At 43.6% G+C, this 20,602-nt stretch overlaps 1 protein-coding gene across 2 annotated transcripts in view; it reads right to left on the bottom strand.

Annotated features, from left to right (window-relative positions):
* The window catches only part of MAMDC2 (MAM domain containing 2), a 66,878-nt gene extending 50,303 nt beyond the window's left edge, over nt 1–16,575 (bottom strand). For both annotated transcript variants that reach the window (XM_075410754.1, XM_075410755.1), the window contains exons 1-2: nt 16,511–16,575; nt 16,273–16,386 (exon numbers count right to left, since the gene is read on the bottom strand). In XM_075410754.1, the coding sequence (XP_075266869.1) occupies nt 16,273–16,386; nt 16,511–16,541 (145 nt within the window). In that variant the 5' untranslated portion in view covers nt 16,542–16,575. The remainder of the gene's footprint in view (nt 1–16,272; nt 16,387–16,510) is intronic.
* Between the last annotated feature and the right edge of the window lie 4,027 nt (nt 16,576–20,602).

The following is a 20,602-nucleotide window of genomic DNA, read 5'->3' as shown; positions in this document are numbered from 1 at the left end:
CATCTAAAATCCTTAACATCAAAATTTCCTTCTGGGCACATTTTCCCTCTGAAACTGATATTCTTTATTTTCAGGGAAAAAAAGGTACATAGGCATTTGATGGGGCAATAAATATTTTAATAAGTATTTCTCATTGAAAAGCAAGTGTGGGCCACTTTTTAAAGATGCTTACCCTTCTTGTGGGAGTTCCTGGTTATATCAAAACAAATGTGAGATAAACCAAACTGGGCACACTTTGACAGTGTCTGGTTAACATTATCATTTATTAAGCAATGATGGAGATTCCCATTGTAGCACCATGGCTTGAACTTTCAAATAAAATCACACTTCACCTTTTTGAATGCCCTCCCACAACATCTGAGAGTTAGGTGCTAGAATTCAGCCTCAGGGTGGCCTTTTAATAAAAATTAATTAAAAAGGAGAAATATACTTTCTGCTTCAGGGAAGCTGAAACTTTCCTCTTAGCTTGCGTATCATCATGTTGTGTATTAGTAGAAGTGTTGCCATAGAATTACAACACATGGAAACCTGGGCAACAAATCATGCAAACAGACATAATCGTAATAATGAGATATGCAAGAAAACAGAAAGCAAATTCCACTGCAATCAAACTGTACTCATCAGACAGTGCTGTTGTAGTATATTTTGGTGCTGGCTATGAAAGAAACATGGTAGCATAGCTGTATATAAAAACGAGGTTCAATAAAGTTCAGAGCCTGGTCAAGATAAGTCAATTATCAATTAAGACATTCAAAACTAGCAGCCATTTTTTAACCTCAGAAAATTCTCCAATATTGGGAACAATCTTTGATACAGAGAGATATGGATTTGATGGATGGATTACTCAGTGAATAAGGAATTAGCTAGGTGGAGTTACAGTCAATGGCTCAGTGTCCAAAAGGAAACCAGTAATGAATGGTGTCCATCAAGGGTCCACGCTGGGATCAATACCGTTTAATATCTTCACCAATGACACAGACAGTGGGACTGAGAGCAGATGACACCAAGATGAGTGGTGCCATTGATTTGCTTGAGGGAAGGGATGCCATCCAGAGGGACCTTGACAGGCTTAAGGAGTGCACCCATGCAACCCTCATGAAATTCAACAAGGCAAAGTGCAACGTCCTGCACCCAGGTCAGGACAACCACCGGTATCAATACAAGCTGTGGGATGAAGGGTTTGAGAGCAGCCATGCCAAGAAGGACTTGGGGGTAGTGGTGTACTGTATCCTGGGCTGCATCAAAAGCAGCATGGCCTGCAGGTCAAGGGAGGTGATTCTGCCCCCACGCTCTGCTCTCACCAAGACCCCACCTGGAGTCCTATGTCCAGCTCTGGAGCCCTCAGCACAAGAAAGACATGCACCTGTTGGAATGGGTCCAGAGGAGGGCCACAAAAATTATCAGAGGGCTGGAACACCTCTCCTATGAGGAAAGGCTGATGATAGAGTTGTGGTTGTTCAGCCTGGAGAAGGCTCCAGGAAGACCTTACTGCGGCCTTCCAATATATAAAGGAGGATTCTAAGAAAGACAGACAGAGACTTTTGACCAGGGTGTGTAGTGACAGGACAAGGGGCAACGGTTTTAAACTGAAAGAGGGTAGATATAGGTTGGACATAAGGAAGAAACTTTTTACGATGAGTGTGGTGAGGCACTGAAACAGGTTGCCCAGAGAAGCTGTGGATGTTCCATCCCTGGAAGTGTTCAAGGTCAGATTGGATGGGGCTTTGAGCAACCTGATCTAGTGGAAGGTGTCCCTGCCCATGGCAGGGGCGTTGAACTAGACGATCTTTGCAGGTCCCTTCCAACCCAAACCATTCTATGATTTTATGATATTAAATATAAATTCAATTGTGGAATGTGTTGGTGGGATAGGAGAATAAAGCAACTAGTATAGAGTACTTCATTACAGTTGGTATTTCAAAATTAATTTATTTAATTAACATTAGTTGAAAACTAAAAATATGTCATCACTGAAGATAACAGCAAAGTCAACTATTTGGAGTGATACCTACGTAATCAGTTTGATTTGAATCCGACCAGGGAATAAGTTAATGTACTCACCTCCAGAATAACAGTCTGGAGTTGAACAACCCGTCTCATGCTCGTTTCTGATGCTTACTGAGGTTGTCACAGAGCAGGTCCATCCTCCCTCACAGTTTATTGCTCCGTGGTTACGGGTGCTTGCAGAAATGTTGCTGACACAAGATTGTTATTATCAGCTAAAGATGGAGGACGGCAGAAGCAGTTGGGATAGAGGGCTCGGTATTTCACAATTTTTATAATCCTCTCAGCTTTCTGGGAAAATTTTAAGGTTTGTTGTTTGGCAATTCACCTCCATAAAATGCTGGAAGAACTAAAGAGACTGAAAAGCAGAGCAATAACTCCAGGTTAAGTATAAAAATTCCATGGTGCATATCAACTCCTATTCGACATGAACTCCTTCAGCAGATTTACTGAGGTCTAACTATCTAACACCTTTGTGACTTGAAACATTCTCTGTCACTCTAGACTCTCATCCATGCCCTTGCACGGCTCTGTTTCTTGTAGCCTTCAGGTAGCTCAGTGGATAACAGTGACCGCAGAAGCACTAATGGAAACCCTGCAGCCGATTTCCCATGCACATCATGCAGCCTCCTCAGCAACATGTCAGTAGAGTCACCAGTAAAATGTACAGGCCCACTACGCAAGTACAGTCTGAAAACATCTCCTCTGAAAGATCTTACCTGAAAGGCTGCCCTCAGGCTAGGGCGATACATTATTATGAGGACTTTTCAGACTGCCACCCTTCCCTCTCGGGTAGCTTCCCGCAGGGACCTGACAATACAGGTCGTACACGTGCTATACAAACTAGGATGATACAATCACCAAATTAGAAAAGGCCTCAAGGGGGAGGTGCAGCTAGTGCAGGTGTCCAGCAGGCAACAATTCCATTTTCCAGCAAGTTTCAAAGATGAAGTTTTTTTTCTCTTTTCACAGAATCAAACTTTTTTAAACTGAGGACTTACATTGAAACTTCTACTGCTCTAGACTTCACTTTCTCTCTCTCTCCTGAGTAGCAAACAGATACCTAAACTGACAAGTGGGTGCCACACCCAATCTTGTAGTAAGTAGCTAGGTTATTTCTCTTCAGAATAGTGGACTAACTTGCAGGTTGACTGAAGTCTATTCCCCTCTAGATGCATAACTACCAGAAAACACAAAATGTTCTATCAAAAAGACGCAGCACAAAAGCTGAGGGACTCTGGAAAGGCTAACATAAAAAGATCTAGCTGACCCAGCACAGGAAAAGATTATTGGAGTCCTCCGCTAGTAAGGGGTGATTGATCAAGTAACTCTGTTTTTGCCTTCAACACCCACAAGCTGTGAAGTCTACTCCAAATTCACGAGTGCTTTTTCATATAAAAACAAACACTGATTACAGCTTTTTGCTTTTTGCCTACATGGGGCTGTCCAAACTACACATACCACTCGTCTTATTTCCATATATGACAACTTCACTGTGCAAAGTTCTCTCTTCTTTTCAAACAAACTACAGTTACTGCCCTAATAACTTTCCAGTTTGACAGTTAGTTTAAAATAAGCACTGGAAGTGGCTATATTTAGAGAACAATCTGGTATTGGTATAAATCTTCTCATGTTTCCACTTAGGCACACAAGAATATTCTTGGCCAGGAAAGAAATCCCTCTGCAAAAGGCCCTGTAAGAATTAAATTGCAAAGCAATGACTATATAGTAACCAGTGAAGATTCATGTGTTTGAAGTCCTCCTGCTTGTCACTAAACTTCAACTAATTTTATACAAAGCAACGGCTTAGATCAGTATTGCCTAGCTATATGTATGCACATTTAAAATGTTACAAGTCACCCTACTTGAAATGCTATAAGCAACAGCTCAAAATGAAGCATTAATATAGCTACATGTAAGTGTTCAAGGATATATATGAAGATGTTAATAATTGGCTTGCTGACAGTAAGTACTGTGAAGCTGTACATGTAACTGCAGATGCAGATGCTAAGCAAACCAGTATACTGACGCAGACTTGTAAACAGATTTTATTTCACACACTGACAGATTTTATCAGATTTTTGCCCTGGATGTTATCTTGTCTCCAAGGCATATCTCTAAGGGAGAAAAAACCAAGTAAATCCATTTTTGTAAAACATATTTATTGTTGCTATATTGGATACACTTTAAAAATCCAGTTACCAGGATGCTTGCATTTGCAGCTTTCATTTGTGTATACGTATGTACCCTAGCATTTAAGGCAGCCTTTACTTCCCTTTATGAGAACTTAGGAATTTAAACAATCACAAATTAGTTTACACACAGGAAAAGCATAACCATTGATCTTCTGATTACAGGCAAGGCTCTGAATTTGTTCACAGCTATGGCAGTATACTGCTGCTTAAGCCATGGCTCAAAGCCTGTGCAGTACTAAAAGCCCCTCATTTTCTTGCTGCCTGTATTGAGTAAGTTTTCTACCGAACTCTTAAGGATGGCACCAAATCACAGGGCTCACAAAATTACTGTAGAATAGAGGCAAGACATAAACCAAATGGCATTATCCCAGCTCTGCTACAAATTCTTGCTATTGCTCTGCCATGATCACAAAAGACAAAATTGGCTATTTCTTGGGTACTCAGATATGATTCTCCTAGAATGAGAAAGGTCTCAGTAAGATTGTGAAGCATGGCGTGACACATGGAAATGTGTCTCTGCATGTCTGGTCTTCTGGTTCCAGCCTCTATTTAGACCTTGTATGTTTTTGTGACCGCTTGCCACAAGCGTGTGTATGTTTACAGCAGGGAATACACTTCTCTGTACACTAGGCACCTGGCACATGGGGGAAGGAGAGAAGAAGGGCTTTTCTAAGAGCAGACAACAGTAATACTGATAATAAACTGTAGGTTAGCTTGGGGATACCTGGGTTGGAAGAATTATTTCCCCAACAGATGCAAGGCAGACGGCACAGACATCTGTATCTGTTCAGTCCCTTGCCTGAACCTATTCTGATGAGCTGAGAGCAACTCAGAGTCCATATCCATTCATGCGCCTGCCTCTCTTCTGACTCCACTAAACAATGATGCCAATTACTGTCAACTCTGTCGTATGGCCTTAAATGAACTCAGCTCATTTTGGCTAAACAGCTTCCAGGCGGTACTTTCAGTTAAGGAGGTTCATTTGCAGAATGACCTGCCAAGAATGATTAGATGGAGCAGAACTATTTTGCTAAACCTTCCTCAGGATAACAACTGTGTGTGAAACAGCACACAGCAAAGACAAAAATGGAAATTACTAAAGAAGCAGGAAATTATGAAGAACAGACCCTTTTGTAATAGGCATCAGAGTGTGCTATGCCTTAGCTTATCTGTCTCCCATGAAATCTGGCAGCCCACAAGCATTAGAAAACCTTAGCTGCATGATAATTAAGCCCCCAAAATACCAGTAAGGAACAAGTTCTCCATGTCCTGCTAACAGCAATTAAGAGATCCTTCATTTAACAGGGGACCTTCAACAAAATCTCATTTCTTCTCTTGAATGAGGGTGCAGAGATTTCATAAATACCTACACAAAAATGGACTCAGACATGTATACATGCATATGACTATTCTGTTTAATTCAACCTTAAAAAGTACCACAAATTCTTATGTTCTTTATCGTGGTGGAAATCTCTCTGAAAGACCACTGCAGTAGGACTTTTCTTAGCTTTCAGCCAAAAACATGAGGATACCACAGAACCACAGAATAGCAGGGGCTGGAATGGACCTCTGGAGGTCATCTCGTCCAAACCCCCTGCTCAACCAGAGCCACCTAGAGCCAGTTGCTCAGGACCATGTCTAGATGGCTTTTGAATACCTACAAGGATGGAGACTCCACCACCTCCCAGCCACCCTCACAGTGAAAAACATGTTGAACAGGATCGGACCCAGTATTGACATCTACGGTACACCACTAGTGACTACCCTCCTACTAGACTTTGTTCCAGTCATCGCCACTCTCTGGGCTGGGCCCAACCATTCAGCCAGTTTTCAGTCCTCACCTCACCTCTGCTCATCCAGCCCATACTTCATCAGCTTCTCTATGATGACCTTACAGGTACAGAAAGCCAAACAAATAAAAAACCCAAACAGAGCTTCCAGGTATGGGAAATGTAAATAGGTGCTAGAAGTATTGAAAGAGATTCAGATTAATACCGGAAGCCCTCTTTCCTTGTTCTTCAGCTTCCCATTGCTTACAATGCTACAGCCTCAGAAGCTAAATTTCCAGTTAGTTCTCCAACAAGAGAAGCCTAGACTTTGTATTCCTAAACTGATCTCAGCTAAGGTACCTTTACACACCAAAGAGACAAACTAATTTTTTCTCTGTTGAAAACAGTTTTTAAGTATGCCTTTGGTCATTTCTACTGTCCACCTACAGTGACAGTGCAGCCATGCCACGGGACAGCTCTATTTCTATATCACCCACACCATGACTGCAACTCCTGCTGCCTTCATCATCAGCAACATGAGTGGCCTTGCCTTCCCAGAGCAACTACACCTCAAAGAATATAGTCTTGCAAATATCAATAGTAATAAAAATGGTGATAATGATAATCACTGTTGCCTCAGAAAGATTTTTAAATACAGAACACATTGGTTAAACTCATTAGCTCTAACCTCCTTTATGAGAGGGGAGATGTCCCTTTCTTTAAAGGAAAATAAAAAAGATTTTCCTATTGCCTTTTTCCTATTGTATTTTCCTCTATTTCAATTTTCTAGATGAAGTCCTTAACATCCAACACTGTATTTATGTATTTGCTTCCCAGTATTTATGTGAACTTAAGCAAACCAAGAGATTTCTGAACATAGAAAGTGTATCAGAGGCAACTCAAAAAATCCAGATGCCATCCAAACTTCTCTGGCTGAGATGCTATTATACCCAGTCATTGCAATAAAGCTATGCCATCCAAGACCTGCCAATATCTACACCAGGAAATAGTCAGGGAAAAGTCATTTTTTTCTACAATTCCCCAAGAAACTCAGCGTTCTTGATTTCAAAAGAAAACACCCCACAAACCAAATTATCATACCCTGTAAAAAGTATAAGGAAGAAAAATTGAAGCAGAACTCATGGGTTCCAACTCTGAAAGGCTCAGGCAAGTTCTCCTGAGCGCAGGACTACTGACTCCTCAGGGATTTAGTGGTATGGCTCAAAAGCCACAGGGACGCAGAAAAGTATCTAGTGCCCACTCACCCTTTCCACACTGTTTCTCGGACGTATCTTCTCCCTACCCCGTGCTATGAAGAATCTGCGTTCCCTTGTTATAGCCCCTGGACTTACGGCTCCCTTCCACTCTGCTGTTCTCAACCCATGCCCAGAAGAACCAACGACTCTTCTGCAACATAATAAAAAACATGGAATCTGCTTCCAAAGGACCCTCCAGTGCTCACAAGTTTTGCAGCACACATGAAGGCTTTAACTCAGAAATGACTTTGCCTTACAGCTACCTGTCTATGAGGCTAGCCTGGATTCTCATAGACTGCCACCAACCTCACCGTCTAACCCTGGAGTGAAGAGACAGCCATTAAAATGATATTTGCATCCTTTCTGTACTTCACAGTTCCCTATTCCAGATAAAGTACTTATCCTATCTGCTGACACCAGCCTTCTTCAAGGGGCTTCTCAAGTCACGTTCATGATAGTTACCAAAATGCAAAAAACAATGTTCCAGGCTGGAAAAAACATGGTTCAGCAAATGTAAAACAGGCTATGAGACACATTTTCATTGCAAGATCTACAAATGAATCAAGGAATGACACTGAAAAAATGAGTTTATCCTTCTATACATCAGCTGAGGATTTCTACTGCAAGCAGAGAGTGCTGTGTGGAACACTTAGAGCTTTATTAACGAAAAGCATTTACATAGTTAATCTAAATGTTGTTCTTAGATAAAGTGCATTAAAAACATGATCTTTAACATGATTATCAGATATCAGGGACACCTGCTTTTTCACGGAGCAGGCAGGCTTGCCTGGCTTCCTTACCTTCCAGGCATGACCTTTTGCCGCAAATGGATCTGCTCCAAAGCTGAATGCAGTAGCATTTACCTAGACACCACTGTCACACAGAAGCCCACTTTGACCTTTGTTCAACCATGAGTGCTACACAAGGCAACAGTCTTACAGTATTGATCATTATGATGTGACACCAAAAAAAAAGAGAATCTGAAAGATGGAGAATGACTTCCCTTGATAACTTTGCATCTCACTATGGTTTTGTGTACAATAGCTGTAATCTGCCCTGCAATTTCTGTAGCTCTTCCTGAATTTTTAATATGAAGTACAGTTTGTGGCCCAGCAAATTGGAAGAAACTCATCAAATCACAACAGAGCCTCTTTAAGTACTTTAATGATTCACTAACTGAAACTGTGAAGACTCTGTTTCCTAAAAGACTTTGGCTGGTATTTCAAATGGAAATCTAATTACCGTGATTCATGGATATTTTTGTCCTAGGACTTGTAGGGTTTTCAGAACAGAGCAAAATGTTAGTAACATGTAGCTCACACTTTATCAGAGAATACATCTATTTAAAACAATGTTCAAAGCACACCAACACAATTACCTGGAGTTGTCTAATACACTGATCTTGAGTCATAGCATCCTATACAATACGACTATTAGCGCATTTTCAGGATGATTCTATAACGACTCTGAACAGTCTGTACCATATGCAAGGTGAACAAGTCTTTTTTACTAATAGAAACGCTTCTGAAATATCTGTGGTCACCCTCCAGCACAAGTGCAAGCTTATTCTTCCTCACTACAGATCTTGACCCACATTAACTCTTGACCAAAATTTATATTGAAAATTGATGGTGCTGAAAATACCTTCTCTTCCCTCAAAAAAAAAGAACCGCCAAAGGATTGGCTCTCCTCTTCATTTTCAAGATTATTATATATATATAGTGTAATAAGCGTAATGACCACAAAGTACTGCCTGTCAGCAGTTCTACTGATATAAAAACTCACACCATGCATACACTCTAAAATTCCTAAAAAGAAACTTTAGTTAAATTCATTTAAGTCTTTCATTTTTTCAGAAAACTGAAAATATTTCTTGCTGTTTTCAGCAAGGGATTTTGCATGTTTGTACTTCTATTTTAGAAAACTTCAACAATGTTTTCAAGGTCAGTATCCACCCCATTTATAACAGAAGCTGAAAACACATTATTTAACTTCCTATTAAAGGAGAAGATAACAGCACAAAGCTAGACTGATTTCCTAATCCTTGGCCCTATCCATCTCCGTCAGAGCCAGCCACAGCAGCTGTGATTTCAGGCGGGAAGCCATACCTCACCCTCCAGCGTTCAGCTGAGACACGCCCAGATGCCTGCAGCCTTCCAGGCAAACTCTGGGTATAGTCACCTGGCGTACACGTTGTAAGCTGCAGTGGTGAGACCGTAGTCTCTCCGGGTAGGCTGTGCAGCCAACACGCGCAGTTGCATTATAAATTGAAGCTAGCCCAGGTTACATCCAAATGAGCTGAAGGTTCATACTGAGTGGCTGCTACACAGATGCACAGCTAGTTATTCACGTAAACACGCAGCACTTTGAAACGTGAAGCTGCAATGTGATTTTCAGTAAGTGTGGTCTACAGTGCTGTTTCAGTGGTAGAGAATCACACAAGATGCTCCACCCTACTAATGAGTAACAAACCTTGTTACCCAGAGGGAATCAGTTTTTGTCTGGGGTTACAAGTAAGTTATTTGTTCGACTGAGGTGATCTGGCCTTCATCACCACTCCCAAACACTGTTTTGCCCTCCTACAGTTGGTTTGTTGTTGGGGTTTTTTTTTAAATTCTAGTGGTAAATTATCTATTTTCAGTTGTTTTCATGGAAAACAAAGCCCACCCTATTGTCAGGAATTGCAGGTATATTCAGTAAACACGAATTTTGTAACAGCTGTCCTCCCTCTCTTGTGGCCAGCTTCCATGGCTCAGTGTAAAATGTACTAAAATAGCTTCTTGACTCTAAGCACTGAATCACTAACAGCTGTATGTGAAAATATACTTCTGAGAACATTACTGTCCTGTGGAGGAGAGGAATGCTTTGAAACTCATCTCTCATGCAGTGACTCACCGTTAACAATTTAGGATTCATTTGTTCTCGTACTGCAAATGGAAAGCCCAGACTTATCAAAAGTGTCATGCACAGGCTGCTGCTAATGAAGCCCTCCACGTTCACAAAGTGCTTTTGGCCATCTTTTGTTGCACGAGACCCACCACTGAAGATGAGCAAAGAGTATGCTAACAACTGTAATTTGGGCATAGTTCAATAAAAGTGATATTGCCCAGAAGCCTAGGACAGAAGTTACACCTGGGCAAGCGAAATGTCAGATCTCCTACTGGTGTCAGCATGACAAGGTAGAGGCTGGAGCAAGGCTAAATGCTACTCACACATGGTACTATTAAGCTGCTGATGACAGACTGAACAAGAAGAGAGCAAGAAGAAATGAGATGCTAATGCAAGAGTGGTGGCTGAGTAGTCAAAGTTAAGTGTACGGGAGGAATGGCACCAGAAGTGAAGGAGAAATAAGAAGAACACAAGAGTTTAAGTGCACCAGAACTATGTGAGAGTCAGCCTTTTTTTCTTTTTTCCCTCTTGGTTGTGACTAGGAAGGAAGGAGAGTTGTCACTCCAAATGCAATTATTTTGGCCAGGAAGACAAACATTTCAGTTACCAGGTAAAGGCAAAACAGACCATGTGCCAATTCTAATGGCTTCTCCACTCCATCAAATGGCATTCGGTGTCCAGGCTGCAGGTTTGGGAGACCCAAACCAGCAAGCTCCCATGGCAGGGTGGATTGACCGGCTGAAAACCTTGCCAGCAAGCAAGCACTGTGGTACTCCAGCCTGGTTCTGCTCCAGCTAGGTAAGTACAAAGTCTCCCTGACCTACCCTCTACTGTGCTCCCAATTACACAGTTACCACGAACACGTGGGACCACTTGTCTCGTCTTAGGGTTGTACAAAGCTGGCAATGTCACGCCTTTTTTACATTTTCAAATCGCTTACTTTCCCACGTACAGGAAAGTACTGCAGATAGACGGAAAGACAACTGAGAGTACATACAGGCGTGCCAATCTATCTGCCAGCAGGTTTGTAACTGAGCACGACACAGCACACATCAGATACGAACTGCGCCTGCTGTGCAATGAAGTCTAGAATCACCAGTGGTTACCTGTTTCTTTACGCTGCGTGTTACAACCAAATGATGTGGCATCCAAGACGAGAGTGCTTAGGTCAAAAGAGGTCAGTCTGAAGTCATATGGCATAGCTGTAAATACAAGTTATTTAAATGGTATGCACGCCATGTTTAGATTCAAGATTCCTTATGCTGCTGCTCTCATGCCCGGCTTATCTGATGGCCTGGGATGGCTGTCATGTCCCTTGAAATTATTTTCCATCTTAAAACCATTTTAAAGTGTAGCTGTATGATAAGCATATCCCAAAAGACAAACTTCAGTTTCCTGACACTGTTGCTAGTGATGTTGCTTGCTTACCTGCTCACCGTGAACTGTCACCTGATGGATGCCCATTTTGAACGTATTACAGATACAGAGTCTCCAACTAATGCAGCAAAAAGTAGGCATGTTTTAAGGAGAAGAAAACCAGGCTATTTTTACATATATCATAATTTATTACATCACCCTTCTGAACAACATCTATTTCTTTCTAAGGATGGGTCTCCTTTGCAATACTGCAGAAAGAGAAAACATTATTAAAAATTGTGAAATGCATGCTATTAAAATATATCCGTGGAGACATGAGATCTGAAGTAATACACACTTCCAGAATTTTAGAAGGAAAGTAACACACACAAAAATATGCATTTAAAGTTGACAATGATCATATGAGAGCCGGATGCATATGGCCATATCAACTGCCAGTTATAGCTTTAGCAGTTCAGTGCCACATAGCTTGTTATAGAACATCCACATGGAAAGCTGCGCGACAACACTCCGCAGAAGAGCAAAGGTGATAACGAGACAACTGTACAAAACCCGTTGCCTACTACTGAAATAGCTCCAAGTCCAGTGCAATTGGAAGTGCATGGGCACATTTAACAATGATGACTTGCTTTCTGGAGTATATGGTTAATATAAACAAACTCTCTTCCCTACAGCTTGCAGTGGTAATAGACAAATTTCTTATCTAATGCTTAAATCCAGGCCAGCAGATGCAGCACAGCAAACTCCATTAGTGCAAATTCAAGCTGACAGCCCAAATGCACATTATTTGTAGCTCTATTGAACTGGTCTCTGTTAAAACAAAGGGAGATTGAGAACAAAACATACTCGTAGACACAGGCACACCAAGTGCTGTACAGATCTTCTTGTAAAAAACATAAACGATGTCCAGAGCCATAGAAAAGATATGCCATAGTTAAAGTGTCTAATGAAACTCCTCTACAATAACGCTATGAGCAGGATGTCCTTACGGTCAGGTTATGACTGGCTCTGTGCTGGACAGGGCTCGGAGGAAAGCCAAAAATGCCAAAATCCAGCCCTGCAGAATGGCTGCAACTGACGTAAGGCTGCGTTTCCTACTGGCATTTCAAATGGGTCCACACGGCTTTATTTATTACTCTACTCAGGATTACTGCCCATCTTCCTTTGTTTTACAGTTTATTTTACACTTACAAAGAACACGTGTCCTCTGAAATAAATGCCCAGTTTGGTCAAACAAAATCTGAAGATTATTTGACAAAATCCTATCATACAAGGCTTGACAGTATGTATTAGAATTAATCAGGTCTATCCCTTGCAGCACATACACTGCTGGCACAGAAGTAAATTCCTGTGGAAACCGGCCACTACGCCCCAACTGGACACAAACTCATGCTAAACACACCTGCGGGTGTTAATAGTAAGCAATATGGTATGTGAGCTCCTCACCTATCTCTAAATACCACAGTAGTGATGAATACAGAATGGCTTTCTAAATTTCTCATCCATTAGCTGGGTCCAAGGAGTTCGATCTTTGTCTTATATTGTATACCTGGAATTTTATAAAGAAACAATCTGTTCAGAGGCATTATAAATGCAAGAATATTTGTCAGAGCATGCCTACACCTTTGAAGTTAAAATGGACCACTGACACCTTGGTTTATGTGTACTAGCAAATCACTGAAGGCTTGCAGATCTTATCACTGGTCCATTGATCACGCACAAATTCATCTTCTGTTGCTCACCAGATTTCAGAACCAGGATTACAAGATGTTGCCCTTTTCCTGAGCAACAACATTACTGTGTTCCTTGTGTAGCTGGTATCCTACGAACACCCACATGAAGCACATCAAGTTTGCATGGGATTTCCCAGCTTACACTGAAAGCAGAACTGGCACATTAGGAAAAATGCTGGCTCAAGCATAGTGCTATTCTTACTATGCCTGGGCCATGACCTCAGCTGGGTGTGCTTCTCAGCCACAGGTAAGCTCACAAGAAATTTATATCCTCAGTTGTTTCTGTATTTTACATTTTTCTTTGCACGGTGATTGTCTGCTAAAAATCATTATGATTCTAAAATGCAAACACCAAGTAAACTCCGACGACTGACTGAAAAAGCCGACAGTTAAAAAGAGCACCTTGATGTTCACACTTCAAGGTCCTATTCCTGAATTCAGAGCTACTTGACTAAAATGGGCCTAAAATGCCAGTCAGCTACAGGCAGCAAAACTTTAGCGAAAAAAGTCTTTTCAATTATAAAAATTCTAAAATTAAACAGAAAAAAAATCTCTTATCCCAGAACTACCAGAATACTCAAGAGAAGCCAGAGACATCTACAGAAGCAGTTGAACCTTAGAAACCTACTGGTTTAAGTGAGAATGCATAGCTGTAAACAAAAGCAAAATTTAGCCTCACACTTCCCTTTCTGCGCCTGGCCTTTCAGAAGATAACTGGCTTGCTTGGCAACCGGGCAAAAAACTTTCAAGTATGGAGTGGAAATTTCTGGGCAGGATTTTAGTTACATTTACATCATCTTGACAGTTTGGCACAAGACCACGCTAATGAGAGATTTATAAGATGAAAGAACTTTCACCGCAAATCAGATAATCCCTGTAAGAGATTTGCTGTCTATGACTCTGTATTACAAATAATATTTAAAAATAATAAACCAGTTTTGAAGCAATACAAGGAGAAGTGGAACAATTCAAAGCTAAGCTGCCACTCCCATCCTTAACTTCCTCTGCTGTCCCAGCATGTGGTAACATGTATGTACACTGACCTGCAAGCAGCAGGGCCCAGAGCTGCCAAAAGGAACAGGGTTTTACGAGATAAAAAAGAGCATCTAAGGAAGACCAGTTTTGCACACCTGCTACATAAATTTGGATGAACTATTTTCAACTAGATTTAGTTACGATTCTACGAATGTGTTTCTGAAGAGGTTAATATCTTGTATGCCAAATGTTTGCACGGAACAACTTACTGTGATTAAATTACAGACAGCAAAAAAAAGGGTCTATAATGGAAATGCTGACAGAACTGTGCCTATTAAGAGAGCTGGTATACCACATATCCTCCCAGGGTATGACAGTTCGCTTATCTATCTCTGAAAAACAAGATCTACAGCGACAGAAGCTGTGTAGCCGCTGGTATGCTTATGGTCACATAGGAAAATCAAACTGCAACAACCAAAAAAAAGTAGGCTGCTGCTGCTCCAAATCTCTGGCAAAATTTCCCTGTTTCTTGAAGCGCTGGGGTACGGATGTGCACAATGCGATGCACACCCATTTCTGCAGGTATTACTCCCAGCATCCCACAGTCCCCTGAAGCTGAATCAGTACCGCTGCTGTGCGGCTCCTGGTTAGTCACAAGGAGGTGCTGCTTCCAAGACAGGTGGCTTACGAGGGCCTGATGCTAAGAGGCATAGCTGGGAAAGCAGAGATGGTTACTAAAACCTCCACTAGTATCTTCAAAAACACAGGAAAATCTATGTCTGTTTAAATAATGAAAAAAAAAAAAGATAAAAAGCCATTATTTTAATCATGACATCCTCACATCCTCTTCTTACACTCTCAAACCCTAATGATTAATCTAAAAATTAACAGTTAAGGTGACTTACTTTACGTATTTCACAAGTGGGTCACAATCAGGAAAAAGAAAAAAAAGGTTCATTATCAACCGAGTAACAAGTGGAATGACAAAACTGGACCAGCCAGTTTTGAATGGAGTGCTGATGAAGGGTAATGAGGGGTGTCTATCTCTTCGGATCCGTACTCACCTCTTCATTACTCTTGGTACCTGTTTTGGAGCTTAAATACTTTGACAGCACACAGTCCCTTTAAATCTGTGAGCACAACTTTCACTTTCTGAATGATACTGTGGCCAAAACATAGCCAAAATTAAATTTTTTTATTGCCCTGTTACAACCGTATTGTACTTATCTTTGTTTAGTCTTTAGTTTGTTCATATTGATCCTGTCAAAAACGGGAGCCTCCGCTAAAAACTTCTCAAGTCACAGTGGCACGGGAACTCCGCACAGTGACCCCGTTTCGTTGCCTCTTCCACAGGCAGACAGTCCTTGCAAACACAACTCACTGAACGACCAGGGCTTATCTTTTTCCTACTGAACTGTAGGTACCGTAAAACGGAGTAAAGTCTCAATCAAACGTTGTTGCAGAGATGCTCCTCACAAAGATTGCCTCCCGCCCTGGAAACGCACCCGCTTCTAGCACGGAACTCGAAAAATATTCAGAAAAAAAACACACAAGAGCGCAGCCAAACAGGAATTTGACAGATCTGTTTTTTCTAGGGAGAGGGCTAAGTCACCTGCGGCGCATTGGACGAAGGACACCTTTTCCCAGCAGAAAGCCAAAGAAACAGCAATGCTTCCGCGGCATCCCGCGGGAACCTGCGGGGAGAACTGTGCCCGGGGGGGGGGGGGGGGCGGTCTGCACGCCCGGGGTGGGTCTGCACGCCCGGGGGTGGTCTGTCTGCATGCCCGGGGGGGGTCTGCACGCCCGGGGGGGTCTGCATGCCCGGGGGGGGTCTGCACGCCCGGGGGGGTCTGTCTGCATGCCCAGGGGGCTCTGCACGCCCGGGGGGGGTCTGCACGCCCGGGGGGGTCTGCATGCCCGGGGGGGTCTGCACGCCCGGGATGGGTCTGCACGCCTGGGGGGGTCTGCACGCCCGGGGGGGTCTGTCTGCATGCCCGGGGGGGGTCTGCACGCCCGGGGGGGTCTGCGTGCCCGGGGGGTGGTCTGCGCGCCCGGGGGCCAGCAGCGCGCTTACCTTCTCCGTGCAGCGCCCAGGGCAGCTGCGCGTAGTCCCAGCCGTAGCCGCAGGCGCTGTCCTCAAAGGCGCAGGAGCCGGGGGAGAGCGCGGCGGCCCCGGCGAGCCGCAGAGCTGCAAGGACAAAGCGAGCCGCGGTCACGGCCCGGCCGCCGCCGCCGGCCCCGCAGCGGCGCCCACGCCGAGCCCCGGGCGGGCGGAGGGCGGCGGCGGCGGCGCGTCCCCGGCCGCCGCTTACCGTGCGCGGCGAGCAGGCAGAGCCGCAGCATCTTCCGCGCCGGGGGAGCCGGGGCTGCCGGCGGCGGGCGGGCGGGCGCGGGACCGGGAGCGCGGGGGCGCGGCCGCGCCGTGCCCGGGGCTGCGGCGGCGGGGCGGACGGCGGCCCCTCGGCGGGGGGGCCGGGAGGGTGCGGAGAGGGCACCCCGGCGGGTCGGCCCGTCCCACCCCCGGCGGGCTGCGGGGTCGGCCCCGGCGGCGGGGGCGGGAGCGCCTTCGGGACGGGGGTGCCGTTCCCCTCCCCCCCCCCCCCCCCGAGGATTCCACCGTCTACGCCGAGGTAAACTCACTTCAGCCGTGCTTGTGGGTCATCGCTCAAACTAACCGGGTACGTCGAGGAACTGGAACAGCTGGCTTCCCGAAAACAGCCCTCAAAATCAGAGAGGTCCCCGAGAGGACGCGGGATGTCAGAACCTCTGTGCCGGACGACTCCCGTGCGGCTTTCCACCTGTCCACGGGCTCCAGGGAAACAAGCATGAGCAGCAATCCGCAGAGAACGACATCTCAGCAAAACCTGCTTTAACTCACGCCAGCCTCTCTGCATGGTTATTACATGCAGCCAAATTTCTTCTTTTTATCACAGTCTGTATAAGAACTCGCTGCTCGTGGAAATTGGTTTTCTAAGCACCATCAGTGGCTTCGATATTAGGTCATTTGGTCAGGCCGCCAGGTCAGCGAAGTACAAGGAATAGTGCAGAACAGCTACATAACGTCTTCCTTCTGCCGTTGTGAACAAATGTGTGGTTTGCATGACAGCCTACACGGGCTGTTTCAGTCATTTGGACTTTATTTTTCATAACGTTGGCACATGTTGGCATGCATCAAGAGTCTTAACAGGTTTCTAGCAAAGCCACTTGAAGCCAGTGAAAGATCTCTTACACTCACAGAGTTTTCATATTCCTAAGTAACCATCATGTAACTTCATAACACACTGAACTTGTTACCATTCCTGAATCCTATGCAGCATCTAGAACTTTTCCCCTTAAATTGATGTAGGTGCTGCTTCTAGTGAGCTGTGCTAACAGCCCTGGAAATATTTTGGATAATCCCCCCAGCCCCTCACCCTGTCCACGCTTTGTCCCTGAAGATTCTTGGCTGACAGATTTTATTGTGTTTTGGCAGCAGCGGGGAATAAAATATCAGATTAGCTGTGTACATAATCTACCTCTTTAATAATCACTCCAAAATCTGTTCTGTTTGAAAGGCATTAGCTTTGTACCTAGAAGAACAGACTCTGTATTCCCATGGGGAGGACATGCTTGCTAGCTCTGGGGAACAGTGAATGGTTTGTAGAAAGTCTCATAACCGGCATAAAGTTACTCAAATTTTTTTGGTGTTCATTGTGCATAAACAGCAAGTCCTTAATTGCGGCCACTCCACTGTAGGAGGACTAGAGTTGCACCTACCTTGGAGATAACCACTGACAATTTAAATTTGAATTTGCTGAGTGTTAGTGCGATTCATTCCGTTTCTCCAAGAACATGACAACATTTGCATCCCTCATTCATGGGCTTGCACAGTGACATTCTTGGGTTTATCACTCGGATAGCTAGATTACTCAAAATTGGCTGTGCAGTTCACCTTCTAAAAATTCCTTGTCCTCTTTCCTCTCCCAGAGGGGCAAGTATATTGGCAGTGCCCTGAACTCTGCTCTGTCATTCACCTGTACTTTTTGCTGTGTTCAGAATACTGCTGTGATGCAGAATTTACAACTGTCTGTTTAGCTCTTGCCTCAGAGCCAATAATCGATCTAAACTTTCTAAACCTTCGATCTTACTCCTCTGCCAGCATCCCAGATTAAAGAAGCATGTGTGCAGACCTTAGCACCCACAATAAAATCAGGAAGTTATCATATTATCCGGGAGATCACTTCCCACATGCAGTCTGTGGAAGGAGTGTGTCCAGAAACAGCTCTGAATGTCCACAAACATATCCTCTACTTTTCCTAAGGACACCCGCCAGGCTTCTCTAGATACGTCAGGCAAAGAACATAGGTGGCGAAAACACCTGTCACAGGCTGCTTCCAGAATGTTACTTCTTGGGTAGTGGAAAAACTTCCCACTTTTGGAAACTCAGTTCATACGGGTGTTTAACAAAACTAGTGGTCTTGACCAGCACAGGTAACCTTGCTTTTTGTTTGTTTGTTTGTTTGCTTTTCAGCTTTACCTGTGATTTCCAGAACAAGGAGCCTGCCAACCTTTCTTCTAGTTTCTGCTTCAGGGAAAGTGGAAGGCTATAAACATCGCAGAAGAGAGGTCATCCCTGTACAAGAGCATAAGCATCCCAGAGGGGAGGGCTCCCCCACCTCTGCTCAGAGTTCCTTCAAAAGCTGCGTTATCTTTTTGATAAGTTCTCAAAATCTTCCTCTACTGCCAGGGTACCCTATTCCATGTCCTCCTTCAAGATATGTGCTGTCCTGATGAGATCCAAAATGTGGCTCATTTTTAGCTCAATTTATGCCCTGCTTTTACTACAAGTTTTATGTTTTCAGCTTTGTTTTTATACATTAAAGACTCCTTGGGTAGTTTCTTGCAGAGTGGTCTGCATCAGACTCCAGTCATGCACTGGTCTCTTCTCAGGGATTTGACTAATCCCCAAATTCAGGATTTTCAGCCACAGGCTGGTCATAAACTCTATAGGTCTTTAATCTTCTTTTGCATTCTCTGTTTAAAAACACAGCACTCCCTTAATCCATTTTTTTACAGTGTGTACAATATCACAACTTTTTAGAGGCATTGTTTCAGAACCAGCTTCTTCAGAAATACGGTCAGCTTTGCTTTTTTTGCAGGGCGGCTTCTTACGTGTGTACATTTAAGCACGCTTGTCTGCGTTTTCAGGGAGTACCCTCTTTCCTGTAGCTTCTGCCTGGTCTGATCTCCACTTTTTACTTTAATGTGTTCCTGAAATTCTAGAAAAAAGATCTTGGTAGGATGCAGAAACTCCTTATCGTCCCATACCTTCAGCCTTCTGTAAACTAGATTGTTTGTCTGCAAAAGGAGTCCGGATAGAGACAGGCCTGATGCTGCCAGCTCTTACAGTAAGTCACCTTCTCAAAATTTGAAATGGTATCTGTGTAGCATCTTCACTCAGCTTTTGCAGTTGCCCCTTTGTCTGCCCTGCCTTCCCATCTCTGTTGCAGTGTGAGCAAATCCCACACAGATACACAAACTTAAAGTCAAGGAGGTGACAGATTTTAAAAATATGAAATTAAATGAAGCACATCACAACTTTTTCTGTATGGCTGGCAAAACTAGATGGGTTCTCATCAGAATCTTCTGCAGAATTGAGTCGGCTGGACTACAGTTGTGGTGGTTGCCGTCTCAGACATACAGCAAATCCAAACATCAGCTAAAGGCTTATTCTCTTTTTGACAGAAGCATCACGTTTGCTTTAGTTTTTTTAGATTTTTGCTCTCTGGTATAGCTGCCAGTTGCACAATGTTCGTATTTCACTTGAGATGACCAAAGCAGACTTCTGTTGCTGAAGAGGAAACAAACAAAACCTGGCACACTGCATGCCCTTATGTTTCATTATGATGCAGCGACAAATTAAAAATAACTCTTGGAGTGATGTACACAGAAACTCCAGACTTGAAGTAAGACAATCAAAAAGAAACACTTTGCTTTCTCCTAAAACTATTTTGATTACTTTGTTGTGCTTTTCTTCCAGTATTGTTGCTGCAAGTTTCCTTTAGTACCGATTGGTTTGTTGAGACTAAATGTATCTTCTTCTCTCAGTCATACCCCCTCCAAATGCTACGGAGAGGACGAGTTCTCTAGCTTTGACTGTCACACACCTCGCTTCCCATCCCTCCCTTTGCTCTCCTCTAGAGCCCTGTTAAACATAAGCTGCTTGCTTTCGCTTTCGTAGACCTTCACAACCTGCAGCTCCCTGACTGCCTTCTACTCTGCGTTGACATCAGCTTCCACCCACTTTGATCCTCTCACATATAAGAAGCTCTCCATTGTCATCCACATGGTTTATTCCTTGTTCTACTTCAGGTTCCCCTGTAAAAGATGGTTTCTTTGTGGTTTTTTTTCCTGTCAGACCTGTA

This window comes from Opisthocomus hoazin, chromosome Z, assembly GCF_030867145.1.
Source record: "Opisthocomus hoazin isolate bOpiHoa1 chromosome Z, bOpiHoa1.hap1, whole genome shotgun sequence".
NCBI lineage: Eukaryota > Metazoa > Chordata > Aves > Opisthocomiformes > Opisthocomidae > Opisthocomus > Opisthocomus hoazin.
Note: the sequence above shows the minus strand (reverse complement) of the source record. Positions and strands in the feature narration are given on the sequence as shown.